This window comes from Onychostoma macrolepis, chromosome 22, assembly GCF_012432095.1.
Source record: "Onychostoma macrolepis isolate SWU-2019 chromosome 22, ASM1243209v1, whole genome shotgun sequence".
NCBI classification, from domain to species: domain Eukaryota; kingdom Metazoa; phylum Chordata; class Actinopteri; order Cypriniformes; family Cyprinidae; genus Onychostoma; species Onychostoma macrolepis.
This window is the reverse complement of record NC_081176.1, coordinates 20,516,048-20,541,649: the sequence shown is the minus strand read 5'-3', so window position 1 is coordinate 20,541,649 and position 25,602 is coordinate 20,516,048. Positions and strand designations below refer to the sequence as shown.

The following is a 25,602-nucleotide window of genomic DNA, read 5'->3' as shown; positions in this document are numbered from 1 at the left end:
TACGTTTGCTAAATATCACCTAGATGGCTTTATCATGGTTTTATATGGTAATTTTTTGGTCTGCCCCTTTTGGTCTTGACCTTCTTTGCAATTTTCAGTTACAACAGTCAGGCTGTTACTATGGCCCTGTTGCTATATGGGCCATTCTACAGAATTGGTCCAAATCGCTGTCCCACAAACCAAAAAAAAAAAAAAACTTACTAAGATCTTTCTATTATCTATTGAAACCCACAACCGTAATTGATTGGGTACTTTCAATTGGAAGGTGGGCGGCTGTCCCAAAAGCCTAACCCCTAAATTTCAGTTTCCAGCTCTGACTTTGGACCAATTCTGTAGAATGCCTCATATATGTATATATTCTTGCTAGAAAATAAAAACACAAAAATGTGAGTTTTAAATTTTATTTGGATTCCCAAATTTAGTATCATCAAAAAAGCAATTAGGAAAAAAAAATGTTCAATCAACCTTTTCTGAATGTTAAACTCCTGCTGTAACCCATTATATACACAAAAGCATGGACATTGAGGCAATTTATCTCATAAACAGCAAGTGGTCATTTTGAAAATACAGAGACAAGTCATTAGCAAAACAATTTTATTTGGTCAGTATTGTATGATTAAGCATAGTTTGCAAGTGCTGTGAACACAAAACTCTTAAGTATCTTTTTTCTTCATCATTGCTTTGATCCAACGTGCATATTTTGAAATATCAGTGTAGATATTTGGAACATCAGGATATTTACACCCCTTTATGGTGAAGGAGACAATGCCCACTGCCATTGAATTGCACACCAACGGCCCCCCAGAATCACCCTGCAAGAAAATATGCATATATGAAGATGAGGCTGTGGCTAGTTGTCACACTTTTTATCTTTCTTAATTGTCTCAAAACCTTTATACACTTAAGACATAGTGAGGACTTTCTTACCGAGCAAACTCCTCCGTTCTGTTTATATCCTCCAGCACAGATGATGTTTGGTGGAAGTTGTGTGATGTTTTCTTTGTATTTCTTCCATGCTTCCTTGCAGTCGCGGATGTCAACAGTTGATACATTCAAGGCCAAAAGGTCATTAACTTTTTTACGCTGTTTAGTGGAACCCCATCCAGCAACCAAGCACTGGGTATTTTTTTTAACACTGTAATGTTGATGTGGGAATTTCACCGTCTTCACCTTTCCTCCCAAAACTACTTTACTGGAAATCTGAAAATGCAAATACTTAGTTATTAAATGTACACATCTTCTTGTGAAATTTCAACAACCCAACAGGTGCTTCTTTACCTTTAGAAGCATGATGTCATTACCCATCTTAGCATTTTTAAATGTTTTTGGTATAAATTTGCGAACCACATTGAATCTTTTTTGATTTTTCTGTGGAGAAATATTATGGTCGCCAAGAACGACAGTCATCTCTTCACTGGAATGCAATAAAGTGAAGGGAGTCAAACTCACATTTTCATGAATTGTTCAAGCACCAATCATAATTTACTCATTCCAAAGAGCTTTGATATTTAATTTAGTAATGAATATGGCTCCAAAAATGAACAACTTACCTTGCGCAGTGTGCTGCTGTGAGCACGTATTGAGGATATATCAGAAATCCTCCACATTCATGTTTTTTATCGGTCTGCACTGAGACCATGTATTGCAATGAATCTTTTGAAGCTTTTTTCCCATTGATTATGTCATCTCCAAACACAACTATTGAGAAAAAGACATAAATGACTACAAACTCAAACAATAGTCCCTTCAATGGCACAAGTGCAATGTTTAAAGGTTAAGAATTACTAATGAAAAGCTACCTGTGATGAGCAGTGTGGTCACAGCTGTGGCGAACAGAATCGCTGTGAAGTGTGTCATTGTGCTTGTGGAACATTGAAAATGTGTCACTGACTTTTAAATTACTCAATGTAAAAGGGCAAGCCTCCCTTTACACAGCAAACCACAGCATTTGCTGGCTGTTTCTTCTGTTAATTAAATGCACCGTGTGAAAATTGTTAAAACGAGGATTCCTGTTAATTCACCCAAAAATGAAAATTGTCATTATTTCCTCACCCTCATGTCATTCCAAACCTGTATGAATTTATTTATTCTGTGGAACACAAAAAAAATATAAATTTAAAACTGTGTTTTTCCATACAATGAAAGTCAGTACAGTCCAAAATCAACACTGGACCCCATTTCCCATTAAATTACATTTTTAGGTGCATTTTTTTTTTAAATTCCTGATACAAACACTGTGGCTCTGTTTGTCAAAACATTGCTCACTTGCTTGAAAACCCTGACTAGCCTAGCATAATGGTTCAATCAATGCTGTTTTTCCAATTTGCTTTTACAGACTTAATATTTTATGCAAATTCACTTAGGACTGTTAGCTCACAACTTGATTATTATTATTATTATTATTTTTAATCTGTGGTGAGTCTCATGACTTTGCATAGGCATCATAATTTATTTTTAAGATGTGTCTGCAAACTAGACTTTCTCACAGGGTGTCTGACCACATGCAGTGAGCTCGCCCCCCACAGGAAACCAGGCCTGCTGAGAACGGCTGACACCATCTTTCCACAGAAAAGCATTTGGTGCTTGTCACATCAATCAAGATTTATTCAATTAATTCAAAATGAAATGAGCTCGAAAAATTCACACACATGAGCAGACCGCATTGTTGAATTTTTATTAATCGAGTTCTTACTTCACACCGTCAAGAATAGCATTTATCCATTTTAGAAATTTGGAAATCTTGGTGTAGACATTCGGTCGTTTAGGTGAGTCACAGTTGTCTTTCTCATTGAATGAAACGACACCGACTGCGACATTATTGCACACCAAAGGTCCTCCAGAATCCCCCTGAGAAAAGTCATGAAAGTGCAGGCCGTTAATAAAATTGAACTGTCACTATTTGTGATTTGTCCAGAATATTATTTGTACCTGGCAAAATCCTCCGCGACCACCTGCACACACCATACGTGAGACGGAGTAATCTTTTCTCCAATACTTCAGACATTCTTTTTTGTCAATGATAGTGACGTCCACCTCCATAAGCTTAGCACTTGGTGTGCTACTGTTGTTTTTCTTCCCCCATCCTGCAACACTGCATTTGACCTTGGCCTTGATTTCCTTATCTTTCTTTGGTATGGATATCCAGTTGACCACCTTGCTCTTATCGACTTTTCGATTTAGCTACAGCAAGTAATTCAATCATTAATTCTGATCATTTTCAAAAATGTATACAAATTGGATTACCAATGTACTTATTGCATTCATATTGTATTGCAAAACACTTCTTCTGCTATTGAGGTGGGATACAGGTAAGGTTAGGGATAGGTTTGGTGGTATGGAAAGGTTTAAGGTGGGTTTAGGTGTAAGGGAAATTAATTCACAGATGTATTTACATGCAGGTATTTTTAAAAATATAAGTACAGTGTGAAAACATGTATGTACGCAATAAGTGCATTGTATTAAATAATCTCTTTTTAATTCTAAGGATAATTGGATTACTAGGTATGTCAGTATTTTTATAATTGCTACATATATGCTTTAAAACAATTGAATTGGAAATCTTATTTTGTGGCATATTTGATCTTAAATCTTGTAATGCTTCTACATTCCCAATCCAAGTCACATCCAAATGTGGTGTGAAATCCAATTCAAATTCAAATTGAAATTTGAAACCAAATCAGATTTGTGTGCAATGTGAACAAGGCCTAAGGCAGTAGGACATTCACTTTTCTGTTCCTCAAAATTTAGTTTAGCGTATAGTTAACACTATTGGTTAATTGCAGTTTGCTCTGCAAAACCTAGCTGTGTCATTTACCTGAAGTAGCATGATGTCATTTAGCAGTGTTTTAGGCTGATACCCTGGGTGGATGTGGTAGAATTTTACACCCATGCGGCCAGAGTCACGGGTGTAATCATGAGCTCCAACCACAACTGTCAGCTTCTCTCCTCTGTCAGGATGAAGAAGAAAACAAGCATTGATATTTTAATGGTAAATGAAGGCTGTTTAAAGTTTAGTTTAACCTTTTTGTTTAGTTATTTACAGTACATACTTTAAGATGCTTCCATTGCAAAGCCACAAACATTTAGCTCAACTTTAGTGTGTTAACCGTAGCTTTGCTTTAAGTAAAAACAATATTTGTTGGACTTCCTACACTCTAAAGTTTCCAGAAGCGATGCCACTGAAGAGCCCTTTTTAGTTCCTCAAATAACCTTTTAGTGAACACTTCTTAAAAGATCATTTTAATAATCTAAAGAACCCTTTGTGCAATGGAAATGTTCCATGGATGATAAAGGTTCTTCATATGCCAATAAAGAACCTTTATTTTTGAGACTGTAGGAGTTGCGGACCCATTTGGTTGGGTGCTATTATACTATGTGTCATTTCCAAATTAGTCATACCAAGTGAAGACCCTTTTTCAGCAGTATGGGACTCTCTTTGACTCACAGTGAAATTGTAACTGACCAAAAAAAAAAAAAAAACTTACTCGTTGAAGCAGTGCGCAGCTGTCATGACAAACTGTTCAGACACAAGGAAGCCACCGCATGTGTGTTTTTTATTTCTTTGAATCGAAACCATGTAGGGTCTTGAATGAGGTTTGGCTTCTGTGCCGTTCACTATACCCACTTGCACAGATGCTAAGAGAGAGAAAAATTAGTTTAGGTCAATTAAGTGAGTAGACTTGACCTAATATTCTTTCAGATCAACTTATAGAGCATAGTGCTAACAATGCATAAAATCAACATTAAAATACCATATTTATGATAAATGTAGATTTTCCATCAGACTTACCTGTGAGGGTCAGATATGGTAGTAGGGTGACTAGCAAAAATGCGGAGATGATCATGATGCTGTACTTGGAAGGTTTCTCGGAGTTCTGAAGATCTCACTGGCGTTGATGGTGGTATTTAATGCAAAGTGGGCTGGTTTAGCCCCCATTAGCACTCATACTTCCTCTGTCACAACTTGATGTGACTTTCATTTTGTGCTGAGGTGGAAAAGATAGGTGTTAGGTTTGTGGTCTTAATGGAATACTATTCTCCCCCATGTATGATGTAATTGATAATATTTCTTGTAAATTCTGTTCAGTGTGAGAAATCATTTAAGAGCTTAGTCAGACTGGCTCACGCTACCTGTGGTTATAGACCACTGCAGGTCAATTCATACTGCATTAAGAGACACCAACCTAAGTAACAGTTGGTCAGGTTTTGTCTTATCAGGGTGTTACCCATGTTGGCGATGATCGACACTTGTTTTTGTCAACTGAGCCAAACCGTTTGTCGTATCTTGAAATGTCTGTGAAATGTTTTTTTTTTATTTTATTTTTTTTGCAAGTAAAGAATGTGACAATGTTTACATGTACCAAATAAAGAACCCCATGGACCAAACATATAACACATAAGGAAAAAAAAAAAAAATAAATAAGTGAAGAAGGTGACAATATTTACAGGTGCCAAAATATAGAATCACTTGGACAAACAAATATATATACTGATATTACAAGTCCGTTCTGATTAGCTGAATACATTTTACTGAATGTAAAATATATTACATTTAATATATATAAATGTGTAATGTGTATATAAAACAAAAAAAAAACATGTACCATATACATAAGAGTGTAAGTAGGTTAACCTTTTCTTAAACCCTTTATCAACAGTGTTTTCTTATCGATGTTGTCCTCCACCCCTTCCCAAAACTCAAACATTAATATTCAAATTAAGTTCAAATAGTAGTTTAGGTGGAGATGTGTTGGGGTGTAATTCTACTGTATTTTGAGATGAACTGGATAGATTTTCCATTGAGATATAATCAATTAGTAGATTTTTCCAGGATGCAATATGTATGGATTTTCTTGATTTCCAGTTCATAAGGATAGTTTTCTTGGCGATAGCTAGCTAGCATTACCAGGAGGACTGTTTGTATTGTCTAAATTTATTATGGATATATCGCCTAGTAAACAAACTTATGGAGAATTTGGGATCCCATAGTGACGGATAGTGATTCAATGACCTTTACCCAAAAATGTTTAATTGGGGTACAATACCAAAGGGCGTGAATATATGTATCTAGGTCATTTTGGGTGCAATGTGAACATGTTTCTGAAGTGAATCCCATTTTAAACTATTTCTGTCCAGTTAATGTGAAGTACCTTATACTGTACAAGGTGCAAGTTGGCATTTTTTGTCATAAAGTAGATATTTTTGCAGATTTGTGTCCAGAAATCGGCATCAGGAGCAATAGATAGGTCTGATTCCCACTTAGCATGTGGTAAACTTAATGTGTTGTCTGATTTTAATATTATTCTGTATATTTTGAAGAGTAGTTTTTTTGAGGACGATATATTAATTAACTCTGAGATTAAAGGTGAGAGTTCTAGATTAACGGTTCGAATGTTAATTTTTGATTGGATAGATGATTTGATTTGTAGATATTCCAAAAAACTATTACTCTTGATGCCGTATTCCTGGACCAAATATGAAAATGAGGCCAGATTATTTCTGTGAAAGATATGTTGGAGTTGTGTTATGCCCTTTTCTGCCCATGTGTGTAAATTAAGTGGCTTTTTATTAACTGTATAATCTGGATTATTCCAAATGGAGGTGTATTTAGATATTGCAAGAGGAGTGTTTGTTATTTGGTGAAATTTCCACCAGGCTGTCAGAGCTGCTGCTATAGTTGGTGCTTTAAAAGAGGGGTGTTTTTTGATTGTCTGACTATAGAATGGTAAATCTGAAATTCGAATATCCTTACAAATTGTTTGTTCGATATCTAGCCATATGTTTTTTGATGGGTTTGGGTGAATCCATTTGTATATCTGTTGAAGCTGATTAGCCAGAGAGTAGTGGTAGAAATGTGGTGCTTCCAATCCTCCTTGTGTTTTTGGTTTCTGTAGAGTAGATAGTTTAATTCTTGGGGTCTTATTTTTCCAGTAAAATTTGATAATAATTGAGTCTAAAGATTTAAACCAGGTGAGGGTGGGTTGTGTTGGGATCATTGAGAATAAATAGTTTAGTTTAGGGAGTATAGTCATTTTAATTACTGATATTCTGCCCATAATGGATGGTGGTAAATTCATCCAGTGTTGAAGATCATCATTTATTGTTTTGAGTAATGGGGTGAAATTAAGACTAACCAGCTCTGACAGCCTTGGGGAAATATTAATGCCTAAATATGGCGATGTCTAGGATGTCACATCCAAGCTATTGTGATTTAATGAAAGAATAGAAGATTTACTCCAGTTGACTGAATATTCAGAAATGTGAGAAAATGAATCAATAAGTTTAATTGTTTCTTGTAATGATAATGAGGGATCTTGTAAATATAGTAATATGTCATAAAGACTGATTTTGTGCTGTATGTTTAATGTTTGAACTCTTTAAAAGTTGCTGTTTTGGCGGATGGCTGCTGCTAACGGTTCGATAAAAATGGTGAATAATGAGGCAGAGAGTGGGCATCCTTGTCTAGTTCCCCTGTGCAGTGTGAAGCTACGTGATGTTACTCCATTGGTGATGACATTGGCTGAAGGTGATGTATATAGAATTTTAATCCAATTAATTAATGACTCCCCAAAACCAAACCTCTCTAATATGGAAAACATGAATTTCCAGTTGACCCTGTCAAAGGCTTTTTCTGCGTCCAGAGTGACTATGATGGCTTTTGCTTTTTGAATTGAAGAATAATACAATAAGTTGAATAGTCTGTGTGTATTGGTGGATGCTGGTCTATCTTTAATGAAACCGGTTTGATCTGGGTGTATTATAGATGGTGTGACCTTTTCTATTCTATGGGATAATACTTTGGCGATGATTTTGATGTCAGCATTGATCAGAGAAATGGGAAGGTAGCTTGATAGTAATTTTGGATTTTTATTAGGTTTGAGAAGAAGTGAAATTGTGGCAGTATTCATATTAGCTGGGAGTTTTCATTTTTGTTGTGACTCACTTTCTCACTAGAAGTGAATGTTCAAATTAAGTGTTATTTTGCATGAAGTTAAATTAGGGGGTGATCTGTTAATCTTGTTCTGTTATGTTTGGTTTTAAAAGGATTTCTGTTATCGCTTCATTTTGAGGGTTTTACCATTGTGAATAGAATAAGTAGAAGAGTAGAGCCTGTGGTTTGGTCGAGGATTGGTCTAGAAGTGATAAGACTATACACTGCTTCATTTAAAAAGCAACATTTGCAGATGTTGATGCACTGGTAGTCTTTCTGGTTATGTTATTGGTAGCTGGATAACTGAAACACATACTCTACTGGAGAAACACTTACTTGGTCTTTTTAAGGCAATCAGTGTGCATGGTTTAATCAAGTAAATCAGATTGTTCTTCAGGTAAATACAGCTTAGAATCTGAAATTGCCATGTTACATTAGTTAGCTGAACTTTAATGAGTTGTATGAAATACACAACCAGTATATCTAACTTAAAATGAATTTATTGAAACCAAGAAGTCTTTTATTTCGTTTTTGTAAAGAAATCGTTTTTGTAAGATCTGCATGCTTTTAGTAAGGTCAACTAATTACAGTATTTTAGTAGTAACTTTTAATTATTTTTTATAGATAGACACGTATGTGTATGTATAGATGGCAACCAAGTGAACTAATGTGAAATGACTTTGGATGTGTGTCCCATGTAATATTATAATTATATATGGTGACAATGAGGACACTACGACTGATTGATGCGTGATACTTTTATTGAAAGAAGGTTTATGGGAGAATTCAAGAAAACATTTCTTCCCTTTTTTATTTTCCATGAAGTCACTTAACCTTTCTGATGGTTTGTTGGATCCATGGAAGAAAAGCTGAAATCTTGGTATACACATTAGGTTTCACAGGTGAATTACAGTGAGAAATGTCACCGAAAGATGTGATACCAACTGCAGTGTTTCCACAAACCAAAGGACCTCCCGAATCATACTGTGAGGAAACACAGATCAGCATGTCACTAGTGAAACCAGTTCATACATTACCATAAATCTGTGAATCATCTTTTGTACGTACTTCGCAGGATCCACCAGTGCCATGCACACAGATCATCTGTGAGTCAATGTACTCATATCCCCATCTCTGCTGACACACCGCATGATTGTTTATAAACACGGTTGCCTCCATTAGACGAGCACTCAGTGGGCCATTAGACGACAGTCCTTCCCCAGCCCGCAACACTACAGACAAGATCAACATCTCCTTTCTTTGGTAATGGTATCCATTTAACATGGTTATTTAGATGGACCTTTTTGTATAGCTGTAATTCCAAAACACAACCATAATTAATAAGCATAATCTTTCATAAATCTAATTTCAGTTCATTTTACTGCTGTTATTGACGTTAGAACAGAAAAGCTTAAAATGAAATTATATGATTAAATGTGCTTCTTAAAAAAAGTATATTTCCTACACGTCTGATTTTTATCTGCTTTGTATAACAACAGCAACACATTTCCCAGTGATTTAAAAAAAAAATAAATGTTATGGATTTTCTGCAGTTTTGGACTTTTTTGTTGGTATAATGAGCAATAAATACGAAACAGACTCAAATAAGCATTTGGCATTTTCCGTGTCCTGACCAGACATTGTTTTGAACAAGTAGTATGCTTACCATCAAAAGCATGATGTCATTCCGATAAGGTTTGGTTGTGGATTCTGGATGTGGGATGCAATGCTTCACCCTGATGCGGTTCAAAATTTTACTGTTGCTCAAGTCATGAGCACCAACCACAACCGTCAGCATTTGATATCTGTTGAAAGAGCATATTGGACATATTGATTTATGGAGTCATGATGCTCATTTATGGCATACGATACACTGTATGGTTGCACTGCAATGTGGTTTTAACTTAACGTTTCAGTTAAAAGTAATCAAAACATTAACCTCTTCCAGCAATGTGCAGCAGTCAAGACCCACTGATCAGAAATGAGGAATCCACCGCAGATGTGTTGCTCTTTCAATTGAATAGAAACCATGTAAGGTCTGGAGTGGGCTACCTTGCCTTTCACTATACCCACATTCATATGAGCTGAGTAGTGATAGTGTTAAAAGTGAGCTTATTCGGTACATACCACTGAAATATTCTTAGAATTCTTACACAATCAGTCTTACCAGTGAAGGTCAGGTGTGGCAGGAGAGAGGCCAGCAGGAGCAGAGAGATGATGGTCATGATGAAGACAATCAGTGTGTTCTCACTGACAAAACACAATATAAATATACTTTAAAGGTGGGCGGAGACATTGAGCTACCTACTCTTTAAAAAAAAAATTGCATTGTTCTTGTTAATCCTTGAGGTCACAAATTTAAGCCACAGATGGTTTGGGTGATAAGAATTAAGCATGTATTATGGGCATAAATACGTACGATGAAAATGTGCTTGGCACCTTAAAACTGACAGAGGAAATAGAAGGCGATGTGAATACATAAAGTTCATCAATTTTGGGCTTTTCATATTTAAAATAACTGTGTACTCTGGGTCATTCTAAACTCCGGGTAAACTGAATCCTGGGTTTTCTGGTTTCATTTTTCAAAATGCTCATATTTTACCTGAGGTTAGCAATTAATTGTGGGTTCAAATGTTGGCATTTCACACTGAACCTTTCTAAACCCTAGGGTTAATGTTCTTATTTACATATATGAAGCATCAATGTAATTGGACAAAGGCAGCACGTGAACTGTTTACACAATGGCTCTAGCGTTACACATCCTCCTATTATTGCAGACTGTACTATCAAGTTATTCCTGAATGGATTTTTTGGTGGACTGTAAAGATAAAAAAAATAAATTCCAAAAATGAAAATTCGGTAACACTTTAGTATAGGAACCAATTCTCACTATTAACTACTTGCTTATTAGCATGACTATTAATAAGATATTGGCTGTTTATTAGTACTTATAAAGCACATATTGAACATGTGTCATGACCATATTCTACATCCCTAATCCTACCCAACACCTAAAGATAACAACTACATTACTAAATATTACTAAGCAGCAAATTAGCAGATTTTTAGCAAATTTTGTTTGGACCAGCTTCCTCCTCCGAATCACAACCTGTGAGTATGATTAATTGTTTCTTTAATGTTCTGTCGAGCATGCAAATCATGAAGTTTTGTGTGTTGTGTATACACTTAGTGCAGCTGTAGATCTCTGGCTAAGTCGCGTAATAGTTCTGCTAATCAGCTGTGTGCCCGCTGTTGTCTAGAAATGTGTCGATTATTATAGAATGTATGTCGTTCTTATTAAGGATGGAGCAATACATTGGTTTACAAACTGCAGTGCTTTATCAGTACTCTATGTCTGTGTTTAGCTAACGCATACAGTATACCATCATTGTTTGCGTCTTTACTACTAAGCTGAATTTGGACCATTTCTGTAGAATTACTTGTATATATATATATATGTATGTCTATTTGTGTCATTAACTGCACAATTACTAGAAATGTGTACCTTGGATATTATACAATTTGCATATAATTTTTTTTGGGGAAAAATACTTTAAACTTTTTTTAAATTTTTTTTTTAAACTCTGAACTAATTCTGTAGAATTATATTCTAGGCCTATATATATGTATGTGTGTACATATGTATGTATGTGGCAATGAAGACACTTTGGATGATTGCCAGGTGATACTTTTATTGAAAGAGGTTATGCAGAAGAATTCAAGAACTTAACTCGCTTCACATTTCTAATTATGCTGTCGATCCATTGAAGATATGGTGAAATCTTGGCGTACACATTAGGATACTTTGGTGAATTGCACTGTAAACTGTATCCAAAAGATGTGATGCCAACTGCAGTGTCCCCACAAACCAAAGGACCTCCTGAGTCATACTGTGAAGAAACACAGGTCAACACATCACTAAAATGCCATACACAAAAACTTAGTTCATAAATTAACATAATCAATGATGCAAATTATCTTTTGTACGTACAAGGCAGGATCCACCATGGCCACGTGTGCACATCATCTGCGAGACTGAGTAGATTGGTCCCCATTTTTTTTCACATTCTTTGTTATTCAATATATACACGCTTGCCTCCATTAGACGATTGCTGTTTTGGCCGTTAGTCTGCAGTTGTCCCCAACCCGCAACACTACAGATAGTATCTGCTTCGACATCTTCCCCATCCTTTGGTAATGAGATCCATTTAACATAGTTGTTTAGGTTGAGTTTTTTCTGTAGCTGTAATTCAAAAACACAAACACTATTAATAAAGAGGTTTAATAATCTTTTATAAGACTGAACTGCAGTTGATTACACTACTAGTTTGAGGTTAGTATAGAAGCCCTGAAGGCCAAGGTGATTTTTGATGGTGATGATCAGAATCTGATGAGGAATCACATTACAGAATTTACATAAAACATTACAGTTGGCTACCCTTAAAAGCATGATATCCGAGTTCTCATGTGGGATGTAGTTCTTCACTCCGATGTGATCAGAACTCTTACTGTTCCTTAAATCATGAGCACCAACCACAACTGTCAGAATCTCATTTCTGTTGAAAAAGCATTTTGTGTTGATTTATAGTCATGATGCTCATTTATGACACAAATGATTGCACTGCAAGTTTTATGTCAGCCAAAATGATTTTAACACATGAAACCAATTCAGACTAAACAAAACTCTTACCCGTTCCAGCAATGTGCAGCAGTCGAGACAAACTCATCAGAGATGAGGAATCCACCACAGACATGTGTCTCGTCCTTCTGAATAGAAACCATGTAAGGTCTGGAGTGGGGTTTTGCTTCTGTGCCGTTCACTATTCCAACATTCACACGAGCTGAGAGCGAGATAGTGCCAAGTCAGCTTTTTCGGTACATACCAATTAAACATCATAATAAATGCTGTTATATAATCAGTCTCACCAGTGAAGTTCAGGTGTGGCAGCAGGGAGACCAGCAGAAGCAGAGAGATGATGGTCATCATGAAGACAGTGAGCTCTCGCTGACAAACACTGTATAAATGTACTTGAAAGGTGGGTGGAGACGTTGAGTTGCTTGTGAGTTTTACTTACCTTGCAGCAACACAGTGATGAAAAGATATTGTGGTATAGATGAGGATAAAGCATTTATGCATGCAAGTTGGTATTTTAATATTTTATAGTTCATAATACAAGTGAAGTGTCATAACAGGTATCAATGTCTTTCAAGAAATTCATTTTGATGCAGGATAAACAAGGACAATCTGATGCAGATCGATTTCTCCTTCCTACTTGTTAGGTCATGAAGTAATGATGGCTGAAAGGCATGATGCTGCACATTCCCTTAAAAAGCTCATTAAGCATTCTTAACGCAGAAGAAAAGAAAAAAAACAGCTCTAAAATGCTTGATTCTGATTTCTGTAACTGCATGGCTAAAGTGGGTCCAGGAGGGTCTTGACCACATTACCAGTTTGTCAAATTGTTTCAGTAACTTAAACAGTAACAGTAACAGAGCTTTGCACCCTAGTACAGCAAAAGAATCCAACACCACAAAAACACTGATCAAGCAAATAAATATAAAAATGACAAAATATTCACATTTTTTAAACAAAAGTATATTTTATCTATAAAAATGATCTTACTCCTGCTCTCTTCTCAACACACAAATTAACCCACAGATTCATGCACAGAAGCTTATCAGCTCTGCCCATGCTGTTTCATCAATACATTTTTTTCACTACTGAAAAACATGACATTTCTCAGAAGCAAGACCAGATTGCATAGATTGATAGATGAGCGGTTGAGCTATCTGTCTACGGGATCTGGCCCTGAGCCCACCCAAATATCTTTCCTATCCAATCAGAACGTCTGAAAAAAGACAGCATTAATACATTTATTTAATGATTTTTGCATTAAAAGCAATCTGAGGAGGGCTATTTATTGAGAATTTTGAGGAAGGGCTGAATACTGCCCCAATCATTAAAATAACACCAGAAAAGTGCTATATTGGTTAGCTTTTCTGACACGGAAGGGCAGAGGCTCCAAATCAAGTGGCATCTATCTATCTGTCTGTCTGTCTATCTGCCTATTTGTAAAGCTATAGAAATAGCATCAAACGTTAAAAACTTTGATTAAAAAATACAGGTGCATCTCAATAAATTAGAATGTTGTGAAAAAGTTATTTCAAAAAGTGAAACTTTCATATATTTTAGATTCATTGCATGTAAAGTAAAACATTTCAAAAGTTTTTTTTGTTTGTTTGTTTTAATTTTAATGATTAGAGCTTACAGCTCATGAAAGTCAAAAATCAGTATCTCAAAATATTAGAATATTAACATTTGAGTTTCAGTTAATGACCATCCATACAGCATAAATTCCGGGTATCTCTTGTTCTGTGAAACCACAATAATGGAGAAGATGACTTGCTGACTTGGCAATGATCCAGAAGACGAACATTGACGCCCTCCACAAAGAGGGTAAGTCATGCAAGCTTGAGAATACTGTCAAGCAAAGCTGATTCAAACACTTGTGAGAGCTTCACAAGGAGAGAACTGAAGCTGGAGTCAGTGCATCAAGAGTCACCACGCTCAGACGTCTTCAGGAAAAGGGTTACCAAGCCACTTCTGAACCAGAGACAACGTCAGAAGCATCTTAACTGGGCTGTGGAGAAAAAGAACTGGACTGTTGCTCAGTGGTCCAAAGTCCTCTTTTCAGATGAAAGTAAATTTTGCATTTCATTTGGAAATCAAGGTCCCAGAGTCTGGAGGAAGAGTGGAGAGGCACAGAATCCATGTTGCTTGAAGTCCAGTGTGAAGTTTCCACAGTTTTATGAAGTATTGTCAAGAGGAAGATGAGAGACACCAGACCCAACAATGCAGATGACCTGAAGGCTGCTATCAAAGCAACCTGGGCTTCCATACCACCTCAGCAGTGCCACAAACTGATCAGCTCCATGCCACGCCGAATTGAGGCAGTAATTAAAGCAAAAGGAGCCCCTACCAAGTATTGAGTACATATACAGTAAATGAACATACTTTCCAGAAGGCCAACAATTCACTAAAGCATGATATCCGATATTGAGATAGTGAATTGGTGGGTTTTTGTTAAATGTGAGCCAAAATAATCACAATTAAAAGAACCAAAGACTTAAACTACTTCATTCTGTGTGCATTGAATTAATTTAATACACGAGTTTCACAATTTGAGTTAAATTACTGAAATAAATGAACTTTTCCACGACATTATAATTTATTGAGATGCACCTGTATTGCCCACCCAACATATCTGCCAGCCCACTCTTCTGGCGGGAATCAGGCCTACTCAGAAGAGAGGTCTTAATGGCACTGCTTTTAAAGTAGTTAAATGTGTGGCTTCACTATTAGTAATGCTGTCAAGCTGTGCAAATTCAGATAATTCACACATGCTTAATCACTCCCTCTTTCTTTCTCTCTCATAACTGCATGAGTTATATTATTATATGTCTGAAATGATGTTTTGGAATTAGTAACAGTAGATTGAGGTGAGATGCATAGAAATTAGTTCTAGTTCAGTTCTACGTCAAAGCATTTTAAGGACCCAAAAATGTGGGCGAAAAATCTGTGCTTTAGGATCTCAGTTTTTAAATACCACAGTTTTGAAGTTTTCACTCTTTGCCTAAACAAGTACACTGTTAGACATTTCTGTAATTTCCACAGTTATTTACTGTATATCACCCAGTATAATACTGAAAATTCCCTTTACAGTAAATAACTGTAATACCCTTTGCATCATGGGAATTTTCTGTGACGTCAGACCCCACATACAGAGACTTACTGTATTTTTTAAAATTGCTGTATACTACTGTAACGGTCTCTTTGGCGCCATTATACTGAGGTCGTTTTATTTTCCTCATTTCTTACATTTGGATTGACACAATTTGCCCTACACCGTGTCTACAACGCCGCAGCAGCTTGGGACTGACTACTGGATGTGTTACATCGCTTGTAATGATTGGAAAATACGTTTGTACCTCGTGTCAGAAACAGTGCTAGCGCTTGGAGTACATCTGTACATCAGAAATATACCGGGGCAGCACATTACTGTCCGCATCCACTGTAGATAATATATATAATGGGTTCTATATTGTTTTTTATCGAGTCGCGCCACTCGCGTCCGAGAAAGACACGGAAGCAGCGGGCAGAGCCGCAGGTTTTTCCCGGGGATGAACCCGCCAGTGTGGGAGATCTCCGGAGAACATCTGCGCTGTGTGTCGATGCACTTTACGAGAGAATAAGACCAGCAAGCAAGGTAAAAATATATGTACGTTTGTCTGCGTGTTTGTGTCAGATTTTTGCACACCAGTTTACCTAACATTAGTAACATTTACTCGTCAACATGGTGGTAACAAACTTTACCATGGTAAACTGCACCGTCGTTTCAAACGACTTTTGTCAGCTTATTGAATTAAGTTACCGAATTAAAATTGTTTTTAACGAGCAATGCTTATCTTATATTAACATTAGGTTAACTAATGTGAAATTTAGTTCAGGTGTTAGTAGTTATTGTTGGCCAGTAGCCTGAGAAAATAAAATCCTATGTTAGCTAAGTTAAGTTCCATGGCTAGCTGCCTTTCTAGTTTTAGAATTAGTTTGTTATAGTTTTTAATGGAATTTAAGATTTACTGCATTTTTTTTATATTTATGTTTTAAAGGCAACTGCAATGAAGCATCAAGAAAGACATGGACATGCCAGCCACCCTGAGACTGATAATTCATGGTAAGAGAACAACTATGTTTTTGAGAGATTTGTGTACTCTATATGAGGTTTGCCTTTTAAAAGTGTGCTATTTCTTCTACTTGTTTTTCAGAGAAGACATTTCTGTCAAAGTGGATGGTGAGCAAAGATGGTGGCTACGTTTTGGAGCAGCACCTGGGTTTTGCAGGCCGCTATGTATTCTTTGGCTGTTTGTCTTTTTTCCCCATTTTGTTTCTGTTGCCTAAAGATTCTTTGTGAGGATAAATCACAACAAAATGCACTGCAAAACGTCCTAAGACAGGAGAAATGGTGAAGATGCACTGTTTCAGCACTGGAAGACTGTATTTTTATGTGTTATACATGCAATGTTTTAAATAAAGAATTTGATATTTTGTAATTATTGTGTCTGTTTTAATTGAATGCCAGTAGTACCTATGCAGAGTAAAAATAAAATGAATTCTATATAAAAATTATAAAATCTAATGAAATCTATATAAAAATGAATGAATTACAGTAGTATACTGATAAATCAAATACAGTTTGCTACTGTAAATTGTAATTACAGTAACTTACTGGCAACAGTGTTGCCAGTAAGTTACTGTAAAAACCCTTTGAAATGTCTAACAGTGTAGGCAAGATATGAGACTTCCTTGCTCATGTGAAGTGACTTGGACATGTGTCTGTCATGTAATACTTAAATGTGGTTATGACAATGAGGACACTTCGAATTGATGCTTGCCATGTGATAATTTTACTGAAATAAGATATTCAAGATGTTTTCATGAAGTCACTTAACATTTTTGATTATTTTGTGGATCCATTTGAGATATGGTGAAATCTTTGTATACACATTAGGATGCTCAGGTAAATTACAGACATTAAAATCACCAAAGGAAGTGACACCAACTGCAGATTTTCCACAAACCAAAGGACCTCCTGAATCACCCTGTTAAGAAACATATCAAAACATGAATTAGAATCGTTTTTAGTTTAAACTCAGTGAAACCAGAAACAGTCTGTGAATTATCATTTGTACATACTTTGCAGGATCCACCACGGCCATATGCACACGTCATTTTTGAGACTGAATATTTCACACTTCCTTTCCATTTTTCTTTACATTGTCTGTCTTTCATTATCTTAACGTTTGCCTCCATTAGACGATCACTCACTGAGCCTTTAGTCTGCAGTTTTCCCCAGCCAACAACACTACAGACAGTGCATGATTTAATGTATTTTTTATTCTTTATTAATGATATTGGTTCAACATTTTGGCTTAGTTTGACCTTTTTCTCTAGCTGTAATAAAACAAACAACAACAACAACAAAAAACATGAAATCACTCTTCATAAAATTAAGCCATTGATTATATATATATATATATATATATATATATATATATATATATATATATATATATATACTGTATATATATATTCATTTTTCACGTTTTGTTATGCCTTATGTTAACTGCTTTAAATTACTTTTTCTACATCAATCTGCACTTGATACACCATAATGACAAAGCAAAAACAGAATTGTCACAACTTAACCTTTTTAACTTAACCCCAAAAAACAAAAATGAAATAAGTACATTGCATAAGTATTCATACCCTTAACTCAGTATTTAGCTGAAGCAGCTTTACAGCCTCAAGTCTTTTTGGGTATGATGCAACAAGCTTTGCTCATCATCATTTGGAAATTATCTGTCATTCTTCTCCTCACCGCTTCACTTCTCAAGCTCTGTCAGGTTGAATGGGGCAGATGCACATTTTCAGGTTTCTCCAGAAATATTTGATTGGGTTAAGATCAGGCTCTGGCTGGGACACTCAAAGACATTCACAGAGTTGTCTATAAGCCACTCTTGCTGTGTACTTAGGGTCATTGTCCTGTTGGAAGGTGAACCTTCAGGCCAGTCTGAGGTACTGAATGCTCTGGACTAGGTTTTCATTCAGGCTATCTCTATATTTTTGTACATTGAGCTTTTCTCCTACTCTGACGAGTCCCTCAGTCCCTGCCGCTGAAAAACAGCCCCACAGCATGAGGCTGCTACCTGCACACTTTTGGGATGGTACTCTGCAGATGATGAGAAGTGCCTGGTTTCCTTCAAACATGATGCTTGAAATTAAGGTTCATCAGACTAGAGAATCTTGTTTCTCACAATCCGAGGGTCCTTTAGGTGTTTTTTTTTTTGTTGTTGTTGTTGCAAATTACAAGTGGTTTTCATGTGTCTTCACTGAGGAGAGGATGGATTTTGGCCACTCTGCCATAAAGCCCAGATTGGTGAAGAATGTTTGTCCTTCTGTAGGTTTCTCCTATATCTCAACATCTCCTGTGTGCAACTAGAGTGACCATCAGGTTCTTGATCACCACTCTAACCAAAGCCCTTCTTCATCACTTGCTCAGTTTGGCCAGGAGGCTATAGCTCTAGGAAGAGTTCTGGTTATTTCAAACTTCTTCCTTTAAGGGTAACGGAGACCCTTAATGCAGCAGATTTTTTTCTGAACTGTTCCCCAGATGTGTGGCTTGATGCAATCCTGTTTCTGAGCTCTACAGCATATTTTTATTTTTATTTTTTTTTTAACCTCAGGACTTGGTTTTTGCTCTGATATGCATTTTCAGCTATTAGACCTTTTATTAGGACATGTGTGCCTTTCCAAATCATACCCATTCAATTGAATTTGCCACAGGTTAAATACACTCAAAGTATAGTAACATCTACAAGCAATATGAAGGCTCCTGATCTAAATTTCAAGTGTCCCAGATAAGGGTATGAATACTTATGCAATGGAATCATTTAAGTTTTTTGCTTTGCCATTATGGTGTATGGAGTGTAGATTGATGTGCTAAAAAAGTAATTTAAAGCAGTTAAACATAAGGCAGCAACATAACACAAAAATACAAATGAAGGGGTATGAATACTTTCGCAAAATACTTTGTGTGTATATAATTTTGAAGTGCCTCCTTGAGTATATTTTCTACTTTACCATCAAAAGCATAATGTCATTCAGGTACGAATCGCTGCTATACTTTGGATGCTTATGGTAGGACTTCACTCCGATGCGGACAGACCCCTCATTCTCATTTTTTAGGTCATGTGCACCAACCACAGCTGTCAGTATCTTATTTCTGTTGAACAAAAGTCTTATTAGTATAATGAATGATTTTCACAACTTTATGTATTCTTTTAAGAGCATATTTATTTTACTGATTTGATGACAAAACTTTGTAAACCATATACTACTGTCAATTAATCTGAAAACTCAATCATCAATAATCTGTACCAATAATCAATCAATACAAAGTCTTACTTTTTTTGACAATGTGCAGCAGTCAATACAAACTCATCAGAAATAAGGAATCCACCACAGACATGTTTTTTGTCCTCCTGAAGAGAAACCATGTAAGGTCTGGAGTGGGGTTTTGCTTCTGTGCCATTCACTATACCAACATCCACATGAGCTGAGAGAGAGTTGTGAGAGAGATGTTTCAGTCAGCTTATTCTGCACATACCAATTAAGTATTTAAAAAAATCAGCATAATATGCTGTTATATAATCAATCTCACCAGTGAAGGTCAGGTGTGGCAGCAGAGAGGCCAGCAGGAGCAGAGAGATGATGGTCATCATGAAGAAACAATCAATGAGCTCTCACTGACAAAACACTTTCTAAACAGAATGGTGGGTGGAGACACTGAGCTGTCCTTAAGCTGCCTATTTTTTTTTTTTTTTTTCTTTTTTCTTTTTGAATTTATGGTGGAAATGGCAATGATGAGTAAATGTCGTTCTTGGCCACAGATGGTTTAGTCTAGAAGTATTAAGAAGGACATCATACATTTTGGTACTTGAATACTTACAATTGATTACCACGAATATATGAATGGAAAAGCAATATTATATCACAGGTGGCATATTTATAGGTCTATATATAGTGGCCTACCTATATACTTAAAGTCTATTTAGAGGTCTCATTTATAAAGCTGGGGATGGTGACCCCTGGTGGTAAATTTAGGGAATTGCAGAGATTACAAACTTGTAGCCTACTAAATAATCTTCAGCTATTTTGGAAGATAGTGAAATCATTTGGCATGAAGTTTTATCTCTTGACACTTTGTGAACAGAACTGAAGACCTCAGAGGTGAGAAAGACACCAATCTGTTTCTTACTCCTCTCTTAAATATAGCTTCTGAACTGTTTTTAGTGCAGTCACGCGATTCAAATCATGTTTCAATAAGAATCCACACGATAAAGAATTTAACTAAATTATGAGACACCAATGTTTCAGGAGTTTATGACACTGTATAGGACACATGCTTCTTATAACTCTTTATTTTCAATTTGGGTTTATGCTTTTTTTTTTTTTTAAGATTAACTTTTTTTCTTCCACAAACCATTGTTAGATGCCAGGGTTTCCTGTCATACTGTAACTATGCAAAGATTTGGTTAAAAAAAAAAAAAAAACAGTATCATAGCTACCAAACTATTACTTGTTATGGTCTTAAATCTGTATTTAACCTCAGAATGATCTCACAGCAAGTCTAATTTTGGCTGTGCTTTAAAATTAAATTATTATTCTAGAGCACATAATATTTCTGTAATATGGCCAAATTAAATACAAAATCTTACACAAAGGAAATGCGCATGCTCGGGTCTACACCAATAAGATTTGCCGTGTTATAAACCATTGGAATTGGGGGTGGGCGGAGCGACTCCCAATGTGTCGCCCCGCCCCAATCGTCCAAAAAATGGAGGTAGTGTCCATGACGTCACCCGTAGGTTTCTAAAGAGCATTTTTGAAGCTCAAAGTGGGCGGAGACGGCCGTCGCCATCTTGGCAGCGCGTCACTCACACATAATCGAAAATGGGCAAAAAGGCGGGATGTGGGTGGAGCTGGTTGTTGAAACCACGCCCGCCAAGCGCGACAGTCACTCAAATGGCCACGCCCTTAATTATCAGAACTTTAAAGGGGTGGTTTACTGCGATTTCACTTTTTTCATTTTAAATAGTGTGTAATGTTGCTGTTGGTGCATGAACAGTATCTGCAAAGTTGCTGCGCTTAAAGTTCAACGTAAGCGGAGATGTCGTCTTTTAAAAACCAGGAAGTTTAATGCCTACAAAAATGACTCATATGGGACTACAATGAGATACTTGCTGGGTTGCATATGTAACAAACCCATAAATTTGCATCAACCCCTCCCTGGGTTGCCAGAACATGCCAAAGAGGTGGCAAGGCCATGTTCTGCGGCTTTGTCGAAGAGGAAGAGTTATAGTGGAGAGTTGTAGCCATGCCGCTGAAACGGTGTTATTTTCACCCAGCTGTCAGGTCTTCTGTGTTCGGGCTTCCTACAGACGCTGTAGTTCATCAACAATGGTTAAAATTTATGTTTGATTATGTTCCTGACAATTACAATCCTAATTTAGCTCTCTGTGCTGTGCATTTTACGGAAGACAGCTTCCAGAATCTACAAGAGTTCAATGCTGGATTCACACAGAAACTATTACTAAAACATGGAGCGGTTCCAACTTTAAAACCAGAGGCAGCAGTTGTTGGGCCACAACCCGTAAGTAAGATTTAATAATTTTAAATGTATTTGCATGTATAATTTCAGACGTAATGTTTTAGTTTTATCAAGGACGTAAACAAATGCCAACGCTGGCTTTAGTAGCCAGTTAGTTAAATGCTATTTCGTGTGTCTATGACAAACGCGTACAAACATTTTGGACCCGAATTTGTAATTGTGTCCTAATTTTGTAAATGTATTTTCCATGTATACTTTATGACATAATTTTTCGTTTTGATCAAGAACGTAAACACAAGCCAACTACTACTTTGGTTATAGTAGCCAGTTAGTTCGATGCTATTTTGTGTGTATAAGATAAATGTGTACAAACTTCAAAAATTATAGGTAATCACAACAGCAAACTTCCATTCAGAAAGGTTTTGTAAGAGCCGTGCTTGCGGAAGTTCTGCTTGACTCTCTTCATTACCGCTTTCTGGGTCTGATTCTGGCTCAAACTGATATGGCAATATTGGCACCATTATTTACATTTGACCGCAGCACATGCAGCTGTCGCCCCGTGAAGGTAATGGGCGTGAAGTTTCCGGACAATGTGCAGTACGCAGTTTAGCCAATCACAACACACCGGCCCAACTAACCAATCTGAGCCCATTGCCTGTTTCTGAGGGAGTGGTTTCAGAGAATCAGAAAGTCAACCGGTCGTTCAAATGACAGAGGAGAAAGCGGCTTACAATAAAGGTGAAATATATGAAAAATAAGGCGTTTTTTAACAAACGAAACACAAAGACATGTTATATTGCACCCCATAAACTCAATCAAGCAAAGAAAAAAAGCAGTAAACCACCCCTTTAAGGCTTGATATAATTTAAACGGAGTAGTTATAAAAAAATTCACCCCCCTCACAGTTGTCATGAAAGGCAAAATTACCTATATAGACCTTTTTCTGAACGCGGAAGTCTCCCCCGAATAAAACGGTGCTTTACATTTCCGGTTTCTAGTCACATTTACATATTTTCAGAGCCGATAATATAATGTGAAACCGAAAGTCATTTAAAAAAAATCATGTGGCGCCATTGTTTCATCACTTTACAGTGTCGCAATGACCGTCTTTTTGCAGTAAAGGACCAGTTCAATGAGGGCGAAGATGACATGAAGCGACGCAAGGTTAAGTTGCATTGAAAACAGATGAGTGCACATACAGCTCCCGATCGGGGTGAAGTTCATGGGATTTTGTACACAGAATGATAAGAGCAAACATTATTTTAACATATATTATTATTTCACACTCAGTATTTTAACTTAAGCGCTGCAAGCCATATATACAGTGCCTGCAAGACAGATTTTCTGATACGCAAAACATGTACTTTAAAGGAATTCCTTAGCTTACTGTCGTTACTGTGGCAGCCAACAACAGCATAGCAACCCTCCGCACATTTTTATATGTAGTTATATTGAAATAGTTTCAATTCAGTTTCAATCTTTTTTTTACCCTGTTTTAACGGATTTCTATGGAGACCGGAACACGAGAGCACCCAAACGGAAGTTAGAATCCATCATGGTGCCGCTCATCGGTTATTCAGGAAAAAGTAAAAAATTATTTAATTATTTAAAAATTATTTTTTGTACCAGGCTGCAAACATGTTTTTTTCTGCTGTAAAGTTGGGTATTTTAACATGGAGAGTCTATGGGACTGACTCCCTTTTGGAGCCAGCCTCCAGCGGCCAGACGATAAATTGCAGTTTTAGTCACTTCCGTGTTGGTTTCAAGAGAGGGAGCGGGAGGTTGCCGCTTGTTTATAATGCAAGTTAGCGGTTCTAAATTCACATTAAACCACGGCTTCATGGGTTTTTTGCTCTAATTTATGTTTGGTTTTGTGCTGGTATTGGTAGGCCTATATTTTGGATGCTATAGTGATAGGCAGAGCCAGACAGAGTTGCGACAACGGAAGTTCGGAACGTTCGATCGTCACGTGATTCATGTAGACCTCAAATAGTTCCAGGAACTTCATAGCGGGCAATTGGAATACATTGAGTTAGTGACTATTGAGACAGAACTGCGATTTTTGGTAATTAGTAGACTATAAAGTAATTTATTTACGTTATTTATATAAATAATATATAAATGTATGCGTAGTATACACATGTAGTTGTATCACTGTTGGTTTTAAATGATAAAATCCGCTAATATTTGAGGATTAATGTGGTCAGATATCCTTACCTGCCATGTTATGTATATTTTAGGTTGATGTTACCATGGTAAAAGTCCATGTTTGCTAGTGGTGCAACGGATCACAAAACTCACGGTTCGGATCATACTACGGATTTTGAGTCACGGATCGGATCATTTTTCGGATCAGCAAAAAAAAAAAAAAAAGTTTGCTTTTCATTTATTACTAAAAGCTTACTTTAAGTACTTCTATACCCCAGCAGAAACTACTAGCTTAACTACTAAAGTCAGTAATAAAACAAGAACAATTGCACAAATTCCAAGCATAGATTTACAGCCAACATAAAATTATAGGCTATATAAAGACAGTAACAGTAGTATTCAGGTGCAGCAATGTAATAATTAAGTTTAAAACAGCACAATAATGCTTACTCATAAGTTAAATACAGATTAATCTTTGGTAAAGCTGTGGTGTTGTTTGAGGCTGCTGTCTCTTTAAGACTAAATGAAAGGATCTAAATACTGACACACATTCGGTTTTTTCTTAGTCAGCTGTATACGTTAATTTAAGATATGGACATAACCTACTGTATTTACCAGAATACTTGCCAAAATGGGTATTTTCACTTAACTTTGTGTGTATGTATCCATCTGTTGAGGCGTTGTCTGCCTGAAGAGAATGAATAGTATTCCGTAAATCTACTAATTAAGTGAGGAATTATCTAATAACAATCTGTTTTAAAGCACAAGGTAATTTAATTAGCTGTGCTGATAATATACAATTTTGTTCTATAAATGTCTTACCTTTTAAAAGTTCATCACAGCGGTCTCTTCTGCTGCATCTCTACGGCGCTGACAGTATGAGCACTAACTTCCGGGAACTATTGAGTGGCTCCATGATCCGCCATTGCTGTAAAAAAAACAGTCCATTGGAGTCAACAGAGTTATCGCAACTCTCTGTCTCTCTATGGCTGTGGTGATATGAATCTATCCCTTGACGTGATTGGTTATCAGTCACAAACCATGTGCCAATCCATTAATCAACACCATTGCTGAGTATTTTCTCCTTAAAACTGTAGTTTCCCAAAGGCTGACCCAGAAATGCGGTTTGAAACAGCCCTCGGTTTGTCTAAAAGCATATTAAAAACACCACATAGACAAATAAACAACATAAAAAACTTGATTTTCACTTTAAGATAATTAAAGCAACAGTTTTTAAATAATGAAAGAATATGTAAAAGTACGGTATGGTAAAAAGCGCCCCTGCTGTTGGGG

At 36.5% G+C, this 25,602-nt stretch overlaps 2 protein-coding genes and 1 pseudogene across 4 annotated transcripts; all 3 read right to left on the bottom strand.

Annotated features, from left to right (window-relative positions):
* Positions 1–505: 505 nt before the first annotated feature.
* Positions 506–5,230, bottom strand: LOC131530372 (mast cell protease 1A-like). Of its 3 annotated transcripts, XM_058760594.1 has the most exons (8): positions 4,790–5,230; positions 4,485–4,635; positions 3,815–3,947; positions 2,929–3,180; positions 2,693–2,847; positions 2,053–2,089; positions 1,800–1,964; positions 1,562–1,698 (listed from the first exon to the last, which is right to left on the bottom strand). In XM_058760594.1, exons 1-7 carry the CDS (start codon positions 4,842–4,844, stop codon positions 1,899–1,901), a joined length of 849 nt encoding a protein of 282 aa, XP_058616577.1. In that variant the 5' UTR covers positions 4,845–5,230; the 3' UTR covers positions 1,562–1,698; positions 1,800–1,898. The 3 variants fall into 3 exon arrangements, with proteins under 3 accessions (XP_058616579.1, XP_058616578.1, XP_058616577.1); XM_058760596.1 differs by lacking the exons at positions 2,693–2,847; positions 2,929–3,180; positions 3,815–3,947; positions 4,485–4,635; positions 4,790–5,230 and adding exons at positions 506–812; positions 928–1,200; positions 1,279–1,414 and having other exon boundaries at positions 1,551–1,698; positions 2,053–2,682; XM_058760595.1 differs by lacking the exons at positions 2,693–2,847; positions 2,929–3,180; positions 3,815–3,947; positions 4,485–4,635; positions 4,790–5,230 and adding exons at positions 506–812; positions 928–1,200; positions 1,279–1,414 and having other exon boundaries at positions 1,551–1,698; positions 1,800–2,682.
* A 3,525-nt stretch (positions 5,231–8,755) lies between these two features.
* On the bottom strand, positions 8,756–17,198 carry LOC131531012 (uncharacterized; annotated as a pseudogene).
* Positions 17,199–17,285: 87 nt separating this feature from the next.
* On the bottom strand, positions 17,286–25,174 carry LOC131530374 (granzyme B(G,H)-like). Its single transcript, XM_058760597.1, has 6 exons — positions 25,132–25,174; positions 20,212–24,997; positions 19,956–20,106; positions 19,632–19,773; positions 17,685–17,942; positions 17,286–17,590 (listed from the first exon to the last, which is right to left on the bottom strand). Exons 2-6 carry the CDS (start codon positions 20,270–20,272, stop codon positions 17,432–17,434), a joined length of 771 nt encoding a protein of 256 aa, XP_058616580.1. The 5' UTR covers positions 20,273–24,997; positions 25,132–25,174; the 3' UTR covers positions 17,286–17,431.
* Positions 25,175–25,602: the final 428 nt, after the last annotated feature.